This window comes from Somniosus microcephalus, chromosome 3 (assembly GCF_052327205.1).
Source record: "Somniosus microcephalus isolate GS21.2 chromosome 3, FLI_Smic_1.0, whole genome shotgun sequence".
NCBI classification, from domain to species: domain Eukaryota; kingdom Metazoa; phylum Chordata; class Chondrichthyes; order Squaliformes; family Somniosidae; genus Somniosus; species Somniosus microcephalus.
Window position 1 is genome coordinate 34129032 of NC_140989.1, and position 19876 is coordinate 34148907.

Below are 19876 nucleotides of genomic sequence, written 5' to 3' on the forward strand. Positions count from 1 at the left end.
GATAGTCACTAATAAATCCAATAGGGAATTCAGTTTAAATCTCTTTACCCAGAGAGTGGTTAGAATGTGGAACTCGCTACCACAAGGAGTAATTGAGGCAAATCGCATCGGTGCCTTTACGGGGAAGATAGATAAGCACGAACTAGCGTGCGAACCAACCCGAACAGCACCAGCTCAGTAGCGCCAGGGTTCAACCATCAGTCCAGTTCACAGGTGAGGGAGAAAGGAATAGAAGGATATGTTGATGGGGTTAGATGGAGAGGGGTGGGAGGAGGCTCGTGTGGAGCATAAATCACACCGGCCTGTTTCTGTGTTGTAAAATACGTTGTAATGCTTTGTAACTTAGTAGACTTGATGCTTAACAGTCCCAATCAATGGAAAGCAGCAATCAATCAAGAACTCAAACTGTCAAGTCAAATCAGCAGAATCCGACTCAGAGGCGGTCGGAAGTGTTTTCTGTTTCTTTATTTAATTGGTCACACGGCACGAACCCAGCGTGCGAACTAACCCGAGCCGCGCCCTCTCCGCAAACACCAGGAGCCCTGCCTTCGATCTAGTTTCTTTTCTCTCCAGTTTTGAAGAAGGGTCAAACCCGAAACGTCAACTCAAATTTCTCTCCACGGATGTTGCCTGACCTGCTGAGTTTTTCCAGCATTTTCTGTTGTTATTTCGGATTTCCAACATCTGCAGTATTTTGCTATCGTACCAGGAGGGTGTCAGTGGACTTCACAGCCACCCCCCTCGCTCCACGATATACAGTGTGTGTATATAAAAAGGGAGAGGCTTTCAGCCGCTGTGCTGGTTCTGTCAAAGCCCTCGGCTTGGTCATGGCAGGCGAGGCGGTGAAGGTTGGCGCTCCCGGCACCTTCCAGGAGCGGCTGCAGCTGTTGTTGGACCGGGCCAGCAAGATGCAGCCGGAGGAGATGCTGTTCCGCTATAACGGGGTGCTCTACCCGACCGTGCTGAGCTCGGAGGAGAAGCTGCGGGCTATGGAGCGGTTCGAGGCGCGTCGCGAAGACATGCTGATCGCCTCTTATCCCAAATGCGGTGAGATGCTCGACAACAACAACTACTTGTATTTACATAGCGCCTTTAACGCCGCAGAACGCCCCAAGGCGCTTCCCAGCAGCGTTATCAAACAAAAAACGTGTCCTTTAATACTCCTGTGAAGCGCCTTGGGACGTTTGTCTTGGCTCTCGGGTGCTTTTTTTCGGCCCCAAATTATTGAAATAAGTTTGAGCTCATTTTGTCTCAAACTTTTTTTTAAAGTTAATAAGTTTCTGTCAAAAAAAGTGTAATTTGTTTAAGTCCCAGTCCTTTTCTGAACAGGATCTCTCTCCAAATGTTGTTGTTTTATATTTTTAAATGCTGATGGAATTTCCTGCTTGTTTCGCTTTAACTTTTCCTCGATTAATTATTAGTTTATAGTTACCGTTTAGCTTTTATACCAGTTTGTTGTGGTGCTTTTGACTTGACGCTGTAACCTTACACCGCAACTTTTCTGCTGCTAAATTTGGGGGATTGATTTCATTTGAGATTATGGCGGGCTGTCTCGCCGAGTTTTTTCGGTCGATCCGAAACATTTTAAAAACCGATTTATCTCGACTTCCAGTAGTGGCGCAACATTGGCTGCCCAACATTCCTCACGGCCCGACCTCCCGTCCTCTCTGTGCCCTTTAACACAGCGCAGCAAGTTTAGAGTCTGGCTGCTTGGGGGACGAGAGCTAACCTCTTCACACCTTGGTTCACGACCCCCTCTCTGAAACCCACCTTAGGTACAACAACCTGAGCCACGGGCACACCACAGCCACCTTGCTCAAACTGCCCCATTCCCACTCCGACCTCACCGTCCTCGGGCTCTTGCATTGTTCCACGGAAACCCAGCGTAAGCTCGAGGAACATCACCTCATCTATCGAGTTCAACAATTTCAGATCATAACCTTGGCCCCTATTACATTTTTATATTTTTTTTATCCACACCTTTTGTTTTGTGCCCTTCCCCCCCCCCCATTTTTTCTCTCCCACGTTCTCATTCTGCCAGCGCATTTCACACCTAATCTAGAGCCGTCTTTTGTCTCTCCACTAGTCCTATCACCATCTCGTCTGGTTTTGAATACCTCTTAATGGCTCTTCATTTCTCTTTTGTTCTTTCGTCCCCATTTCCCAGCCCCCAAACTGGCCTTTTAATCTGTTTCATTTCCTGTATTTTTTCAGTCCTGACGAAGGGTTTCGACCTGAAACATTGACTCTGTTTCTCTCCCCGCGGATGTTGCCTGGCCTGCTGAGTTTTTCCAGCATTTTCTGTTGTTATTTTGGATTTCCAGCATGCGCAGTATTTTGCTATCATTGCTCAAACAGCTGCCTGGGCCGGTCTGGTGGCTTTTCCCCCAGTTCAGCCTAGAGAGAATTCTGAACGATGGGCCGTATTTTGCGACCTCCTCCCCCCACGGGTGCGTACGAGGTGTGGAGGGGCCCGCGCAAGTGCTGGTTTCAGGCGTGCGATGCGCATGTGCTGAAACCTGGCACTTGCGATCTGTCAAGAATCCTCTTGACCGATCCTCCGCCTGCCCAGTAAAAGTGCCTCTGCGGGCGGAGAGTTGCGCTTTTTGCACAACTTCTGCCCGCTGAATGCCTGTCAAATTCTTATGCCTGGTAAAAGCAGACCTAAGGCCTGCTTTTACCAGCTTAAAAGTTTTTTTTTAAATAGAAAAATGAAATTTTGATATTTATAAACTCAAGATAAAGGGTAGGCCATTCAGGACTGAGATGAGGAGAAATTTCTTCACTGAGGGTGGTGAATCTTTGGAATTCTCTACCCCAGAGGGCTGTGGAGGCTCAGTCGTTGGGTATATTCAAGACAGAGATCGATAGATTTTTGAATATTAAGGGATATGGGGATAGAACAGGAAAGTGGAGATGAGGTAGAAGATCGGCCATGATCTTTATTGAATGGCGGAGCAGGCTTGATGGGCCGAATGGTCTACTCCTCCTATTTCTTATGTTCTGGAGGGTTGGCTGCCAGGGTCCAAGAGGGACAAGGGTCCACACCTCATGTGAAGGGTGAACAGTAACAAATGAGTGGCAGTGCAATGCAGCGCCAGGTTGCCGCACTGCCTGTATGTGAGACTGCTTGAGGAAGGGTAAGGAAAATAGCCAAACCCCCTGCTGCACTCGACCTCCAGCCTGGCCGACAGAAAGCAAAGAGTTGGAATAAACGGCTCTTTTTCCGAGTGGCAGGCAGTGACTAGTGGGGTACCGCAGGGTTCGGTCCTAGGACCCCAGCTATTCACAATATATATTAATGATCTAGATGAGGGAACTAGATGTAATATCTCCAAGGTGGCATAGTGGTCACAGCGCCAGGGACCCGGGTTCAAATCCGGCCTCGGGTGACTGTCTGTGTGGAGTTTGCACATTCTCCCCGTGTTTGCGTGGGTTTCCTCCGGGTGCTCCGGTTTCCTCCCACAGTCCAAAGATGTGCGGGTTAGGTTGATTGGCCATGATAAAAATTGACCCTTAGTGTTAGGGGGGATTAAATACGTGGGGTTACGGGGATAGGGCTTGGGTGGGATGGCTGTCGGTGTAGGGACCGGGTGCTAGGGTTTGGATGATCAGCCATGATCTCGTTGAATGGCGGAGCAGGCTCGAATGGCCTACTCCTATCTTCTATGTTTCTATGTTTGCAGATGACACAAAGCTGGGTGGGCGTGTGTGCTGTGAGGAGGATGCCAAGAAACTCCAGCATGATTTGGGCAGAAGCATGGCAGATGCAATATAATGTGGATAAATGTGAGGTTATCCACTTTGGTATCAAAAACAGGAAGGCAGATTATTATCTGAATGGCAATAGATTGGGAGAAGGGGAAGTGCAACGAGACCTGCGTGTCCTTGTGCACCAGTCGCTGAAGGTAAGCATGCAGGTGCAGCAGGCGGTTAAGAAGGCAAATGGTATGTTGGCCTTCGTAGTGAGAGGGTTCGAGTACAGGAGCAAGGATGTCTTGGTGAGACCACATCTTGAGTATTGTATGCAGTTTTGGTCGCCTTATCTGAGGAAGGATGTTCTTGCCATGGAGGGAGTGCAGCGAAGATTCACCAGGCTGATACCTGGGATGGCAGGAATGACGTATGAGGAGAGATTGGGTCGATTGGGCTTATACTCGCTGGAGTTTAGAAGAATGAGAGGGGATCTTATTGAAACTTATAAAATTCTAACAGGACTAGACAGACTAGATGCAGGAAGGATGTTCCCGATGGCCGGGGAGTCCAGAACCAGGGGTCACAGTCTAAGGATAAGGGGTAAGCCATTTAGGACAGAAATGAGGAGGAATTTCTTCACCCAGAGAGTGGTGAACCTGTGGAATTCTCTACCACAGAAGGCAGTAGAGGCCAATTCCTTAAATATATTCAAGAAGGAGTTAGATATATTTCTTAAGGCTAAAGGGATCAAGGGATATGGGGAGAAGGCAGGGACCGAGTACTGAGTTTGGATGATCAGCCATGATCTCATTGAATGGCGGAGCAGGCTCGAGGGGCCAAATGGCCTACTCCTGCTCCTGTCTTCTATGTTTCTATCTCCGACACCACCTCCCTGTGCCAGTTATCTCCATGGCAGTGTTACCCATTGGAACGAGGGCCTCCTTTGGTTCTGTTCCTCTTCCTTGTGTTGCTCATCATCATCTTATTCTGCAGGAAGAGTGGGAGTGAGTTGGTGGGTGCCCCCGTGAATGCGTTGTGCAGATTTGCGATGCAGCTTCATGTATAGCATGCCCATGCAAGTTGTGAGCATGAAGGGGTGGTGACTGCGTGCAAGAAAGTATCTCCAGTGTGAAGTGTGAAAGCAGTTGTCAGAATAGTGTAAGGCAGTCCAAGTTGTAACTGGATAGCAGTCGAAATTTTTCTGCCAATTCTGAAGCCAGAAACAAATGTTGAGTGTGTGATTTGTAAGGTGAAGCAGCTGTGGTTCAGGGTTGTGTTGTGATTTTGGAGGAAAAGCATGCGCAGCAGCGGGGTGGGGGGAGGAGGAGGATTAGCGGGGTGGATGGCGGGGCGGAGGAGGAGGATTAGCAGTGTTGCAAGGCTTCATTCAGAGAAAAGACCGGAAGAATAAAATTGACTCCTTCACTGCCAGGGTCAAGTAATTGAACCTCTTCCTACGTTGCAGCCAGGACCTCAGTGTAATATTCCAGCCATTGACATGCTCTGCAATCTCTGTCTGTGCCAGCTGACGTGGTTTGCCTGGGCCCCCTGTCTGCCATTAGAAAGAAAGAGGCCCTCCCTCCTGGGCTCTCACCTTGCTCCAGTAGCACCTTCAAAACAGCATCAGAAAAACCGGGATCCCTGGAATTCAACATTCTTCTGAGCAGTGTGCTCTGCTTTTTAAAGAAAAAAAAACTGGTTTATCTGGTAATCTGTCACGCTGAAAGCAGCACTTTCACGGAAAACACAAATATTGGGCCATGATGAAAGATCGTCTGTCCAAAATTAATGCCGAACTCTTTAGAAAACATACGACACTTAATTTTTATTGCGTAGATTGTTGCTGGTGTAACTGGAAATCTACAATTTAAATATGGTTAATCAATTGTAATGTACAGGGCACCCAATGAATAACTAGCTCCACATGGTCGGCGCTAGCACTTTAAAGGTTAACAATTGTTCCTTGCCACTGTAGCAAGAGCGAGCCTTTGGCTTAGTGGTAGGATTATCCTGAATACTTTAAATACATCCGGCGGGGTACTTGCTCCCGGACGGAGTGAACACCTGGTAACATTCGGAGCCGGAAGGTTTGGGCTCGAGTCCCACTCCATACAGCCCCGGCAAGCGGCAAACGGCAAACCAGAGTGCCGGCTCTGAATACTGGCTTGATGGCCAGTGAGAGCACTTGTGCCCGATAGTTGCCCATCTTCCCCCAAATCGTAAATGATAGGTGGGGCACTTTAGCCTTGGTTGCACCCCACCTAGGCGGAGGTACTCCTGAAGATAAAAACCGTGAGGTTTAACCGGTGTCTGGGTGCGGCTGCCCAAAAGGGCATATGCTAATCCCTAGTAAATGACCCCGGAATCTTGTGCTCCCGCTCCCACTCTGATCTCCCTGTCCTCAGCCTCTTCCACTGTTCTAACGAAGCTCAACGTAAGCTCAGGGAACAGCACCCCATCTTTCGATTGGGCACTTTACAGCCTTCTGGACTCAACATCGAGTTCAGGGTAAAGGGTCGGCCATTCAGGACTGAGATGAGGAGGAATTTCTTCAGAGTGTGGTGAATCTTTGGAATTCTCTACTCCAGAGGGCTGTGGAGGCTCGGTCGTTGGGTATATTCAAGTCAGAGATCGATAGATTTCTGACTAGTAAGGGCATCAAGGGATATGGCGATAGGGCTGGTGAATGGAGTTGAGGCAGAAGATCAGCCATGATCTCATTGAATGGCGGAGCAGGCTCGAAGGGCTGAATGGCCGACTCCTGCTCCTATTTCTTATGTTCATATGTTCTTATGTTAACAATTTCAGACCATAACCTCGACCCCTATATATTTTTTCTTTTTTCTCTCACATGGCAGCTGTTGATGATTCTGCCAGTGCCATTTACACCTCATCTAGAGTCATCTTTTGTTTCTTAACATTACCATCTCTTTTTGTCTTGCACCATCATCCCTTTGGTCTTTTAATCTTTCCTGCCTTCCAGCCTATCACAGACCTTCCCTTTGTTCTTTCCTCCCCTTCCCCCCTTTTCCCTGCCCCACACTTGCTTAAAAATCTGTTACATCTCTAACATTTTCCAGTTCTGAGGAAGGGTCATCGACCTGAAACGTTAGCGTTGTTTTTCTCTCCACGATGCTGCCTGACCTGCTGAGTATTTCCAGCATTTTCTGTTGTTATTTCAGGAATCTTGTGTTTGTGTGTGACCAGAGTCCTTGGCCGAGGGCAGAACACTGTTACTGCAGCAAGTATCCGCTTACACCGATGATATGTAACTGGTTATATTACTGTAACTTTTTTTTACTGTACGCTGCAGGATTTAATTGGGTGAATCAGTTACTTCAGGATATTGCCTCTGCCAATCAAAATGAATCTGAAGAAGGGAAGCCTGGAAGACATTTTCAAGTCAAATTGATGGAATTTGAAGGTGTTGAGAAATATGAGGTATGCGCGTGGCAAATGATGTGTGAGTCTTTTAACCCATTAAAGAGTGTAGGAGAGGAATGGGTGGGGTGGGGGGAGGGGAAGCTAATCTGTAGCTTTGACATCCCTCACCCTGATAAGTGGCAAGGCCTGGGAGGGAAAGGACAGCAATAGATACTAAGGCCCTGGGATCATGTTATGACATCCTAGCTTATGGATGTTTATACGCTTGTTTGAAATTACTTGTGTCACTAATTTAGCGAATATGGTAAGCAATTTAAAATGAATTGGGGAAACACCCCTGCTAAAATAATGGGAGTGAAATTTCAAACGAACACATTAAGAATTCATGGCCTGGGGGGGGGGGAGCGTAGGAGTAAACGTTGAGCAGCTCATATGTTGCATTTAGTTTAATGCTCGGATCACGTGCTCCTGGCATATGCAGCCGGTGGCAAGCACCCCACGGTGAATTTTTGCCAGACTTGTAGCAGCTGGGAGAACCAGATTTTGCCAGGTGTTCCTGGCCCCAGCCAATCCTTGGAGAGGGGGGTGGGGGCGTCCTCGTCTGCTGAATGTTCATGGGCAGTTAACGAGCTCAAGTACTGTCTCTTGTGAATTCACAATGAGTGCTCCCGTCATGCTGGCCCCTGCGCCCCAATTCCTGATATGAACTCTCCTCTCCAAAAGCTCTGTCCCAGCAGCACTAATTTGTAAAAAATGACCCCGTAGGTTATAGGAAAAAGTTGTTGAGGTTGTTTTCGTAACATCCTCCCCTCAAATAGTACTTGACATCTTCCATTGTCCTGATTCAGAGAGCTCTTGAACATTAATTTGTGCTTCCTAGCATGTTGCCGAGTCTAAAGAACCAGTTACTAGGGGCTACCGCTTGGCACCAAAAGCTTAGTATTTACTTAGTTAGATAGGATAACCTACCTATTGAGTACATTCCCACATTACAACAGTGACTACACGGCAAAAAGCACTTCATTGGCTGTAAAGTGCTTTGAGAGGTCCTGAGGTTGTGAACGGCGCTATAGGAATGCAAGTTTTTTTTTGTTACATCTGTTTGAGATGTGCTGCGCTAAAGTACGAACTCTGTACAGGGCAGGGGTGGTCAAGTGGCAACTAGTAATAGTAATGAGGGCCAAAGCCACTTTACATGGGTGCTAAAATCTGTTGTGCTGCAATCCATTGGCTGTTGTAGCTTCTCTTTACACAACAAATAGCTGTAAATTGTCAATTTAAATGTTAAATTTTTTTTGAGCCAGTTATCTCAGAAACCATGACATGTACTCCGGTAACAAGTTAATAATTCGGACTTGAATCTATTAGGAAACCCTCTTTTTTTGCATGCCAAGTTACTGATTGATCGGTTATTTCAGTGTCCTCAATGTTAAGGTGAGAGCTCCTTGCACTGATCTGCTGTCTCGTATTTTATGAATAAACTAATGGTGCACATCTTGTGCAAGGCCTTTTGGCATATAATAAATTCTGAGCTATGCTGGGAAAGGTCAATGACCATTAGAAAAGTCTACAGAAATGTTTGTGACTGCTCCTCTTGGACCCTTTTAAGTTTCCAAGTTAAGTTTCCAAGTTTTACACAAGGCCCTGAGTAAAGGCCATTCAGCACACGGAAGCTATTCCTTCTCGTACGTGAACTTGACTGTTACATCCGGCTGCATTTGAGTGTTGCTTATGTTTTCTTCCCTAATATCCTACCTAGATCTTTTGAGTAAAATATGTTTGTCTTAAAAATGTATTAAATTTACTTCTGTATGCATTTATGCCCTCTGGTCCTGCTGTCCTGGCTTAATTTGTGGTCCTGCTATCCTAGCTTAATTTGAAGTCGGCCCATCGTGTCTGTGCCGGCCAAAAAAGAGCTATCCGGCCTAATCCCACTTTACAGCACTTGGTCCATAGCCTTGTAGGCTACGGCACTTCAAGTGCATATCCAAGTAATTTTTAAATGTGATGCAGGTCTTTGCCTCTGCAGTGAGTTCCCGACCCCCACCACCCTCTGGGTGAAAAAAATTCTCCTCAACTCCTCTAATCCTTCTACCAATTACTTTAAATCTATGCCCCCTGATTAGTGACCTCTCTGCTAAGGAAAATAAGTCGTTCCTATCCACTCTATCTAGGCCCCTCATAATTTTATACACCTCAATTAAATCTCCCCTCAGCCTCCTCTGTTCCAAAGAAAACAACCCCAGCCTATCCAATCTTTCCTCATAGCTAAAATTCCCCAGTCCTGGCAACATCCTCAAATCTCCTCTGTACCCTCTCTAGTGCAATCACATCTTTCCTGTAATGTGGTGACCAGAACTGTGTGCCGTACTCTAGCTGTGGCCTAACTAGTGTTTTATACAGTTCAAGCATAACCCCCCTGCTCTTATATTCTATGCCTTGGCTAATAAAGGAAAGTATCCCATATGCCTTCTTAACCATCTTATCTAGATTTACACTGTGTACAATTTAATATTTTATGTACCTTGATGAGGTTCTTTCTTAACCTTCTCTGTAGACTGTAGAGCTGGAGTTCCTGAGCTTTTCTCAAACTCCTCCATGTTATACTAGGGTTGTCCTGTTGCTCTTGTCACCCTCTCCAATTCATGCCTATGTTTGTGGTGTGATGATTAGAATTAAACACTGTACTTCCAAGTGTGATCTGAACAGTGCCCATTGTAAAGACTTTAGCACAGCCTCTGGAGACATTGACAGTCATATTTTGACTACACATCTTTACATTCAGTTTTGCTTTTTGAATTACTATGCCTCCGTAAAGGGAAGGTGCACAGATAGTTTAGGTTTATTTAGTTTGCACAGAGGGGGTGGGTGGGGTGGGGGAGGTGAACGTGTGGAATGGACTGCCCAAGGAGGTAGGTAGTGTGGAAACATTTAAGGGAGAATTGGATAGATTTTTGAGGTAGTGAGCGATGAAATGGTATTGGTGTTTGGGACCTCCCAGATGGACTGCAGTATCTTTTCCTGTCTTGTAATTTCCTTACCTAATATTCCTTGTACCCTGCCCCAATAATGTACCTTCATTCTAAACTCAAGAGCATCATCTCGCCTACTGTACCAATCCTCCCCTCTTTCTGATCCCTTGATCACATGGTAGTCATTTCTGTGCCAACAGCCTATGAGAAACTCCTGAATTGGGGGAGGGCTTGATTCTGATGCTGGACCCTAAAAGTAGAAAGAATGGACATCTTTGGGAAGTAGAAAGGTCCACACTGGTGAGGTGTGAATGCCTGTTGTTACCCCTAAAGCTCAATTTAAAGTGCATTGTTATGGCACTGCAGAGGGAGCTTGGCTGTATTGGCTGTGCTATACCTGATCTGGCTGCAGTATATACAGTAATGTTCTACTGCTCCCATTATTGTTGAACTGGAATGCTTCTTTATCCAAGTTCCAATGTATTTGGTATAAAAACAGAAAATGCTGTAAATACTTAGCAGGTCAGGCAGCATCTGTGGAGAGAGAAACAGAGTCAGCGTTTTCAGGTCAATGACCTTTCGTCAGAATGTATTTGGTGTTGGCGGTTGAGACGCTGTTAGCAGAAAATTGTTTTGTAAATGTGGACTCATTTCTGCCTTCATTCATATGCAATTATCTTTCCCGGTCTGCTCATTTCTTACACGTATATTTGGTTATTCATTTTAAGATGATGAAAAATTCCCCATCTCCACGGGTTTATGGAACGCATAATCATTACGAAAAATTACCACCATCTATATCTGAGAAGAAAACCAAGGTAAGGTTACACATTAAATGACCATGCACGGTAATGTGAGATCAAACAAAAGTTTTAGTTACCCAAACTAAATCTTAAAAGGATTCAATTGATCTGGTCATGATCCTGTGTGGCCACCATCTGAAAACCGAGACCACGGAAACACAAATAGTAAGGGGAAAAAACTGGACGGTAAGTTGCAGGGACGCAGACAACTTGTTTTAGCGATCACTATTTCAGAGTCTAAACGCTGTAGGGAAAGAAAGTATGAAAGGGATGACGGAGGTGAACCCTGAAGTGGTTGAACGTGAGATGAGGGATATTATAATGGACAAAAGGAACATTTTTTAGATGTTTGTTAAGCCAAAGGAAGTCAAAGTACCAGGGCTCCATGGAATACAGTCCCCACCACTTACACCATCCCCACTTAACCCAGACAGATGCCTATATTGGAAAGGTGGTGCTGACCATTTGCCATTACCATCGAGGTCAATTGCAAAGGTGCTGATTTAAATGCACTGACTATTTCGGGCAGTTCAAGAAGCTGTTTGCACTTCATTAAAGTGCGATTACTTGTCATTAAGTCCCGCCGCCTTAAGGTAAAACTGACCAGACTGAGATAGGAGGGGGCCTAGAAATTATACTTCAGGACTCTATTGAGTATGGATGTGTGCCGGACAACTGGAGATTGGATAATGTAACGCTCATTTTCAAAAAGGAAGACCAAACTAATCTGAGTAGTTACAGGCCAGTTAGCGGAATACCTGTGATAGGAGAAATTTTAGAGTTATTAAGTAAGGATGAAAATGACCTCTATCTCGCTAAAGAGACAATACTGTAGTTAAAAGTAGGCAGCGTGGATTTGAAAAGGCACAATCGTGCCTGACAAACCTCCTAGTTACTGGTGGAGGAAACAGACATGGTAGATGAGGAAATGCAATGGATGCAGTGTACAGGAAACTCTCGTTTAAACGGCACCTAAATATCCGGAATTCTCTATTAACCGGCAAAATTCATACTCCGAAAACAACACCTCAATAACCGGAAATGTTGCCGAGTCCGAGTCTCCCGCGGTGGCCGAGTTAGTCAGTGGGAGTAGTTCTCCAAACTGCCACTACTCGGCTTCTTGGCACTGTCGGAAGTCCGAACACCTCAATAACAGGAGTCTGACTCTCCTGCGCTGTATACAGTAATTTACTATATAAGCTTTGTGTTACTGTTAAGTAATTAAAGAGTTATGGATTACCCTCAACTGGCAGTACTGTACTTAATCAAGCATCTTCCACCATCCATTTAACACAACATTCTGTAGGTGAGTACCCAGTTACTGTATACTGCTCATTTCTTGATTTTTTAAATTTTTGTTTGTTAAAAATAGCCTCGGTAGATAACCCTCTCTGTCATCCAGAATTTTTAATCAACTGGTCCCATCGGTGCCGGATACCAAAGAGTTTCCTGTACATGGACTTTAGAAAAGCCTTTGACAAGCTACCATATGGGAGATTACTACAGAAGATTAAGGGGTATGGAATTAGGGGAAGGATAGCAAAGTAGATTAAAAATTGGTTAGAAAAGAACAAAGAGTAGGAGTTAAGGGCAATTTTTCAGTGGTTGGAAGCAAGTAGTAGTGTCCCATAGGGTTCAGTTCTGAGGCCACGTCTGTTCACTGTGTACATCAATGACTTGGTTTACTGTTTTTAAAAAAAAAAAAAAAAACCCACCAGTAATCTTACTCTGAATGGTAGTAGGCTTAGTGCTGTGAAAGAAAGCAGAGGGAGTTCAGGATACATGTTCACAGGACATTAAAGGCAGCAACTCTGGTTGATAAAGGCTGTATATACAAAAAGTTAATAGAATTTTAGGTTTTATCACAAGGGGTATGGAGTATAACATCTAGCCTATATAAAACCTTAATATACTCTTGAGGTCGTCTGCATGCAGTATTGGGGTCCACATTATAAAAGGATATTGAGGCTTTAGGGAGAGTACAACAGACTCCCTATGACGCTGGCTGGTATCGGGAAATACAAATATGAAGAAAGATTTGAAAAATTGGGTCATTGTTGGAACAATGTGTGTTATGGGGCTGTATGATGGTGATTTAAAATTGTGAAATGATGAGACAGGGTAGGTTGACGCCGACTATTTCCAATGTTAAGTGGTCAAGAACAAGGGGCCATTGATACAAGATTGAATGCAAGAGATTGAGAACAAAGGGCAGAAGAAACTACTTTTACACAAAGTAGAGTGGTTATGACCTCTCGGTACAAACCAGATAGAATACAGATGAGTCCGTACAAGCAAAGTTTAAATCCTTATTTATAATTACAGAACTGCTTTGGGTAGACATGGTTTCAGTCATTGACCCGTGCTGGAACTGTGTGCATGTTTAAGACGGATTGGGATGGTTGTGATTCAACTAGTCTTCCCCCCCCCCCCACCCAAACCAACCCCTGGGTTGAATAGTCTTCTAGAATTCTCTCACTGGGTTCGTATGAAGATAGCCAATTGGATGCGTTACTGGAGAGCAATCCGCACCCATGGCACTGTACCTCGGCATGGACCTGAGGAATTCGGGAAAGAAAATGGGATGGGGGAGAAAATCGATGAGGGAAAGAAATGAAGTGGCAGTTATGTTATTTCAAGCATGATATTGCGTGCGGTCGGTGCCCAGTGTGATCAGCCTCTGCTGGTAAAATGCCAACTGACATTTGGTTTTCCTACACAAATGAGTTTGCAAACTTGCTTGTCACCAGGAAAGAGCAGAGTATAGGTCAAGAATGTCTATATAGAGGGGGGGGGCGAGTCATACTAAATTGCTCTTGAACCTGATGACTAGATCAAGAGTGGAGTTAACATAGTCACGAGAGCAAGCTGCTTGCATGACCCCCTTCAGCCAGGAAAGTCTGAAACCAGGGAGGAAAAACATTTTTTTAAAGTGGTGCAGAGTAGACTTGACGCCATGTTTGAGTGTTTATCTTTTGTTAATGCAAACAGTACCACCTTTTATGAAATTGAGTGCTGATTGAAATCAGGTCCACAAACTACACTGAAGGGATTCCTGTTATTAATGTGAAAGCAGAATAGATTGTGGTGTTATTCTGTTTGGTCTCCCCAGTATTGTTGCAGAAACCGATGAAATCCAAATTTCTCTTGTCCCCTCTCGACAGGTGCTGGTTGTGTTTCGCAATCCCAAGGACAACGCAGTGTCCTATTATCACTTCTGTCAGAATAACCCTTTACTGCCCAGCTCGGACTCCTGGGATGTGTTCTTCAAAAAGTACATGACTGGAGAAGGTACATGTCTTGGCTCCCATTACTGTTACTTTTAACCTTTTCAAACTGCATAATTCTTTTAGAATTTAAATCACAGGCCGGCTGTGCAGTATTATAGAATCATAGAATGGTTACAGCACAGAAGGAGGCCATTCGGCCCATCGAGTCCGTGCCAGCTCTCTGCAGGAGCACTTCAGCCAGTCCCCTTTCCCCGTATCCCTACAAATTTCTTTCCTTCAGGTACTTTTCCAATTCCCTTTTGAAAGCCATGATTGAATCTGCCTCCACCAGCCTTTCAGGCAGTGCATTCCAGATCCTAACCACACGCTGCGTAAAAAAGGTTTTCCCTCATGTTGCCTTTGGATCTTCTGCCAATCACCTGTGCCCTCTGGTTCTCGTCCCTTCCGCCAATGGGAACAGTTTCTCTCTATCTACTCTGTCTAGATCCCTCATGGTTTTGAACACCTCTATCAGATCTCCTCTCAATCGTCTCTGCTCTAAGGAGAATAACCCCAGCTTCTCCAGTCCATCCACGTAACTTAATTCCTCATCCCTGGAACCATTCTTGTAAATCTTTTCTGCACCCTCTTTAAGGCCTTCACATCCTTCCTAAAGTGTGGTGCCCAGAATTGGACACAGTACTCCAGTTGAGGCTGAACCAGTGTTTCATAAAGGTTCATCATAACTTCCTTGCTTTTGTACTCTGCCTCTATTTATAAAGCCCAAGATCCTGTATGCTTTTTTAACCGCTTGCTCAGCCTGCTCTGCCACCTTCAACGATTTCTGCACATACCCCCAGGTCTCTCTGTTCCTGCACCCCCTTTAGGATTGGTTTATATTGCCTCTCCTCATTCTTTCTGCCAAAATGTATCACTTCGCACTTTTCTGCATTAAATTTCATCTGCCACGTGTCTGCCCATTCCACCAGCCTCTTGAAGCCTCTATGTCCTCTTGAAGTCTATCACTGTCCTCCTCACTGTTCACTATACTTCCAAGTTTTGTGTCATCTACAAATTTTGAAATACTGCCCTGTACACCCAAGTCCAAGTCATTGGCCCTGAATTTCCGATCGGAGGCTTCCTGCGTGCAGAGGCCTCCGATCAGAAAAAATCTACGCACTTACCTGCTGACTCCGTAGATCCCGAGACTTCTGATCCTGGGTCTCTGCTCTACAAAACGTGCAGGGGCCCAGGTATCCCAGGGGCGCATGCGGTTCGCAAGCATCCCTGGGATCACGTGGGCGTGGGCCATGGGGAACCAATCAAAGAAGGGAATCCCCCTTCACACTTTTGACAAGTCTCTCCGCGCTGACCTGTCAAAAGTATGAATGGCGATCACTTAAAGTTAAACATTAAATAATTTTTTTTTTAAACTGCGTATTTAAAATTACATTACAATTAAATATCTTAAACAAAAAAAATTAAAGTTTTTTACGAGGCTAAAAATAAACTTACTTTATTTTAAAGTATTTTAAAATTATAAATGAGTGGGGAAGTTTTTAAAATGTTTTAAAACTCTTTTATGCTGGTAAAAGCAAACCTTATGCCTGCTGCTTTTACCAGGCGTAAGATTTTTAAAGGTCTAAAGTGGGCGGAAGTTGTGTAGAAAGTGAACTCCCTGCCTGCGGAGGCCCTTTTCCCGGTTAGGCGGCTGATCTGTTCTTGACAGATCGCAAGTGCCAGTTTTCAGCGCATGCCGGAAACCGGCACTTGCGAGGCCCCGATGGGTGCGTACACACCCGTGGGGGTCGGAAAATCCGGCCCAATAATATATATCAAGAAAAGCAGTGGTCCTAGTACCGATCCCTGGGGAACACGACACCTGCACTTTGAAAAGCTGACTTCGAGATATAGAAGTAATATGCAGTTGATTATCAAAGCAACAAAAATCCTCTCTGTACTGCAGGGAAAAGCTCTGGGGGTGGGGGGGCGGGGCGGGTGGAGCCCGGTTTGGGGGGGGCGGGGGTGCAGGCGCATGATGTGTCAATCTTTTCTTTCTTGTCTGCCTTTTCTTTTTCTCAATGAAACCCAACTTTCCCCTTATTCTGACTTTTTTTCTACTGCAACTTTCAATGCAATGGAGGAACAGAGCTCTTCTGTTCATTCTTGTATCGCTGCTGATCACTTCAGCCATGTAACTTTGGTCTCCTTTGGCTTAACCATCCCACTAAATTTATCTACTGCCTCTATTGCTTTCCTAATCTTTAAACTTGTAAAAAAAATTTACCAAACAAACTTATCAACTATAACTTTCACCTGTGCTGAGGGCCCTATTCTGGGTGACTTCAGTGCTCACAGTCAGCAATAACTCCGCTTCCCTTCTACTGGTCAGATCAAGATTAAAAACAAGTACTTTCCTGTCCAGAATTGCTCCTCAATTAGCCTACCTAGTTTGCTTGCTAGTATCTGTGATCAGCCAGTAATTCAAGAAGCCTCCCATTCCTTCCTTGTCTCTGATCACAAGTCTTGCATTGTATCTGTCTCCTCGCTACTTTCTCATATCTGGCTCTTGTAGAATACCCCGCTACAAATCACACTCTGTAAGCCAGTCCGGTCTTGTTTTGACACTTGTATTTCTGCGGGCCCCTCTGATGGCCATGCCTGAATTTCTGCTGTGTGCTCCAGACTCTCAAAGATTTGTGGCACGAGCGTAAATTTGTAAAATCTACCCCATCCGTATTGGTCAACTGCAGTGGTCAGTATATGTCTAAGTCAGGGTGGTGCCTGACTTGAGAGGTGATGCTCCCGTGACGTTCCTAATCTTGTCCTTCTGCGTAATAAGAGGTCGCAGAGGGAGGGAGGTACTGTTAAGGTAACCCTGCAGAAGATAATCTATATTGTTGCTACACTGTGCTGGTGTCAGAGGGGGTGAATGAGTCCAGTGGCTGGGTGCCAGTCAAGTAAACTGCACTGCCCCGGATGGTGCCGAGCTTCTTCAGTATTGTTGCGGCTTCACCCATCCAGGCGAATGGTCGCAATCTTGACTTTAGTCTTGTAGATGGACAGGCTTTGAGGGATCAGGAGCTGAGCCACTTGTTGTAGAGGATCCAGCTTCTGTCCTGCTCTTGTTGATGTGGCTGGTTCAGTTAAGCATCTGGTCAATGGTGACTCCAAAGATGGCGATGAGGGTTGACTCAGCAATTGTTGCTATTGACGGTTAGAGGGAGATGGTTGGCCTGTTTCCTGTTGGAGATAGTCGTTACCTGGCACTTGTGCTGCGCAAATGTTATGTGCCACTTGTCAGCCCAAGCCTGGTTGTAGTTCAAGTCCTGGAGGAATTGTGAATGGAATTGAGCACTTGAGTTGTCGGCCTCACTCCTTACTTGTGATGAAGGGAAGGTTATTAAGAGCTGAAGATAGTTGATGCAAGGATGCTGACGTGAGGAACTATTGCAGAGATGTCTTGCAGTGTGACGACAGGCCTCTGGCCAGCTTCCTTTGTCAGGTATGACTCCAGCCATTGGAGGAATTTCCCTTTGACCCCAGTTTTGCTAGGGCTCGTCAATGCCATTGTGATGCCTTGATATCAAAGGCTCTCCTCTGGCATTCCACTCTTGTGTCCGTGTCAAAATCAAGGCTGTAGTGAGGTCTGGCGCTGAGTGTTTCTGGTGAACCTGAACTGAGCATTAGTGAGTAGGTTTTGCTTCATGTAATATTGATGAATCTTTCCATTACTTTACTGATGCTTGGAAGGAGGCTTATAATTGACCAGGTAAGATCGATCATCTCTTCTTGTGGCTAGGACATACCTAGGCAGTATTCCACATTGCCTAGTAGATGCCAGTGTCATAGCTGTACTAGGACAGTGTGGCTAGTTCTTGTGCACAGCTCTTCAGCACTAGAGCTGGGATGTTGACGGGGCCCATAGCCTTCACTGTCCAGTGTACCGATTTTATATACAAATAAAATAGTACCGAGAGAAAAGAACAAACTTGCATTTATATAGCGCCTTCTTTACAGCTAACTCCTTATTGTTGAATTGTAGTTACTGTTGTAGGCAAACATGGTGGGCAGTTTGGTTCAGGGAAAAATGTTGGCCAGGAGAACTCCCCTGTTCTTCTTCAAACAGTGCACTGGGATCTTCTATGTCATCTGAAAGGCTAGACAGGGCCTCGGTTTGATATTTTGTGTGAATGTCGGTGCCTTTGACAGTACAGCACTCCTTCAGTACTGCACTGAAGTGTCGGTACTAGGTTATGTGCTCAAGTCTTGGAGTGGGACTTGAACCCACGACCTTCTGACTCGGGTAAGAGTGCTATCACAGAGTCAAGACCGAGACTTTAGAAGGAAAACAACAGGGACAAAATCCTAAACAGCAACATTCTTGAGACTTGGGAATCGACCCACAAATGAACATACCCTTTCAGAAAATTGCCTTTATACAACTTCTGAGAATAGAAAGAAAGTACTTGCATTTATATAACGCCTTTCATGTTCTCTGGGCGTCCCAAAGCGCTTTACAGCCAATTAAGTACTTTTGATGTGTTGTAATGTAGACAAACAGAGCTGTTTCTTTGGATGAATTAGCCTTCTCTTTTGCTTGGTACTCGGGCTACCGTTTCAAAGTGTATCTTTTCAGGTCGGTGTTGCATATGGAATACACGAGTCTACAGCGCCTGCCTGCCTGATCTTAACCAAAACTGCTGCCCACTGAAAAATTCATGACTTCTACCTCCCATTTCAAAGTGTTGTCAGTCATTTGTAATTGAAAGAGCAATTGCTCCGATCTCAACATCCAAAGGCCAGGCAAGCAAGATGATGAAATGGAATGTTACTGTGAAGTTGAATGCAAATTGTTTGATACTCGAGCGCCCAACACCTGCTCTAGCTCATGCAGCATTCAGTTCACCCAAGATCAAAGCACCTTTTGTTTTAACCATTTCCTGATCTAAAATGGGAGACCGCGATCCTTTACTTTCTTGTGAAGAAGTAAGCTTCAGTTTAAAGGGTCAATTTTAACCCCCTCTCTAACCAGTGTGGCCAGGGGATAAGAGGACAGGGTGGTTGGCTGGGGGGGGGAGAATTTGTGCTGTGTTCCTGCCCCCCAACCCCCCACCATAGCTTCTACTTGCCTGACTTCATGCACGTTAAGACCTCCCGACAGAGAAGCGGGGGCCTCATTTGAAATGGCAGTGTCGCGCTCTGATGACGCCATTCTAACCGCAGGAGTGTTCTTCCTGGCCCCACAAGGGTGCCTTGTGTCTCCGGTGCCTTGTGTCTCCCCTGCCTTGCGCTGCTCCCCTCTCCTCCCAATCGTAGATTTGCCAGCACCCCCCACCCCTCCCCATATCCATACTTACCTTGCCAGAGACTGTACCCTGCCTGACCCCCCCCCCCCACCCCACCCAATCTGAGCCCCGCCCACCGGCAAATATCGTCATTCCCGCCAGCTTTGGGAGCGAGTCCGTGTCCAGGCATACAAACCAGGCCTGGGAGTTAAAATCTCCCGGGCCTTCCACTCCGGGGTGGGGCTTGGACAGTTCACCACCTGCTTCAGCCCCACGCCTTCCAATCCCCGCCCCAATTTAAAGCGGCCCTTAAACATTTAACTGTACAAAAATCAAAGGCAGAAACTCCTATTTTTATCACTTGCTCCATCTTTAGGGGGTAACTTTTTCTGCAGAGGGCTGCCCTGTTCGTCTGCTGTCACTTCGGTGGAAGAGCTGTGAAAATCTCCCCCCCCCCCCCCCCCCCCAAAAACAGAGTAAACCTCCTTGGTTCTTTTTTTCTTGACATTCTTGTCCTCGCTGTC

The 19876-nt window shown here is 45.7% G+C and overlaps 1 protein-coding gene across 4 annotated transcripts in view; it reads left to right on the forward strand.

The window, feature by feature from the left end:
- Positions 1-463: 463 nt before the first annotated feature.
- sult6b1 (sulfotransferase family, cytosolic, 6b, member 1) overlaps positions 464-19876 on the forward strand; it is a 39181-nt gene continuing 19768 nt past the window's right edge. The window contains exons 1-4 of one of the 4 annotated variants that reach the window (XM_085979972.1): positions 464-1047; positions 7010-7137; positions 10781-10870; positions 14020-14146. In XM_085979972.1, coding sequence (XP_085836098.1) covers positions 624-1047; positions 7010-7137; positions 10781-10870; positions 14020-14146 — 769 coding nt within the window. In that variant the 5' untranslated portion in view covers positions 464-623. The remainder of the gene's footprint in view (positions 1048-7009; positions 7138-10780; positions 10871-14019; positions 14147-19876) is intronic. The other 3 variants (XM_085979963.1, XM_085979957.1, XM_085979968.1) reach the window with 3 other exon arrangements.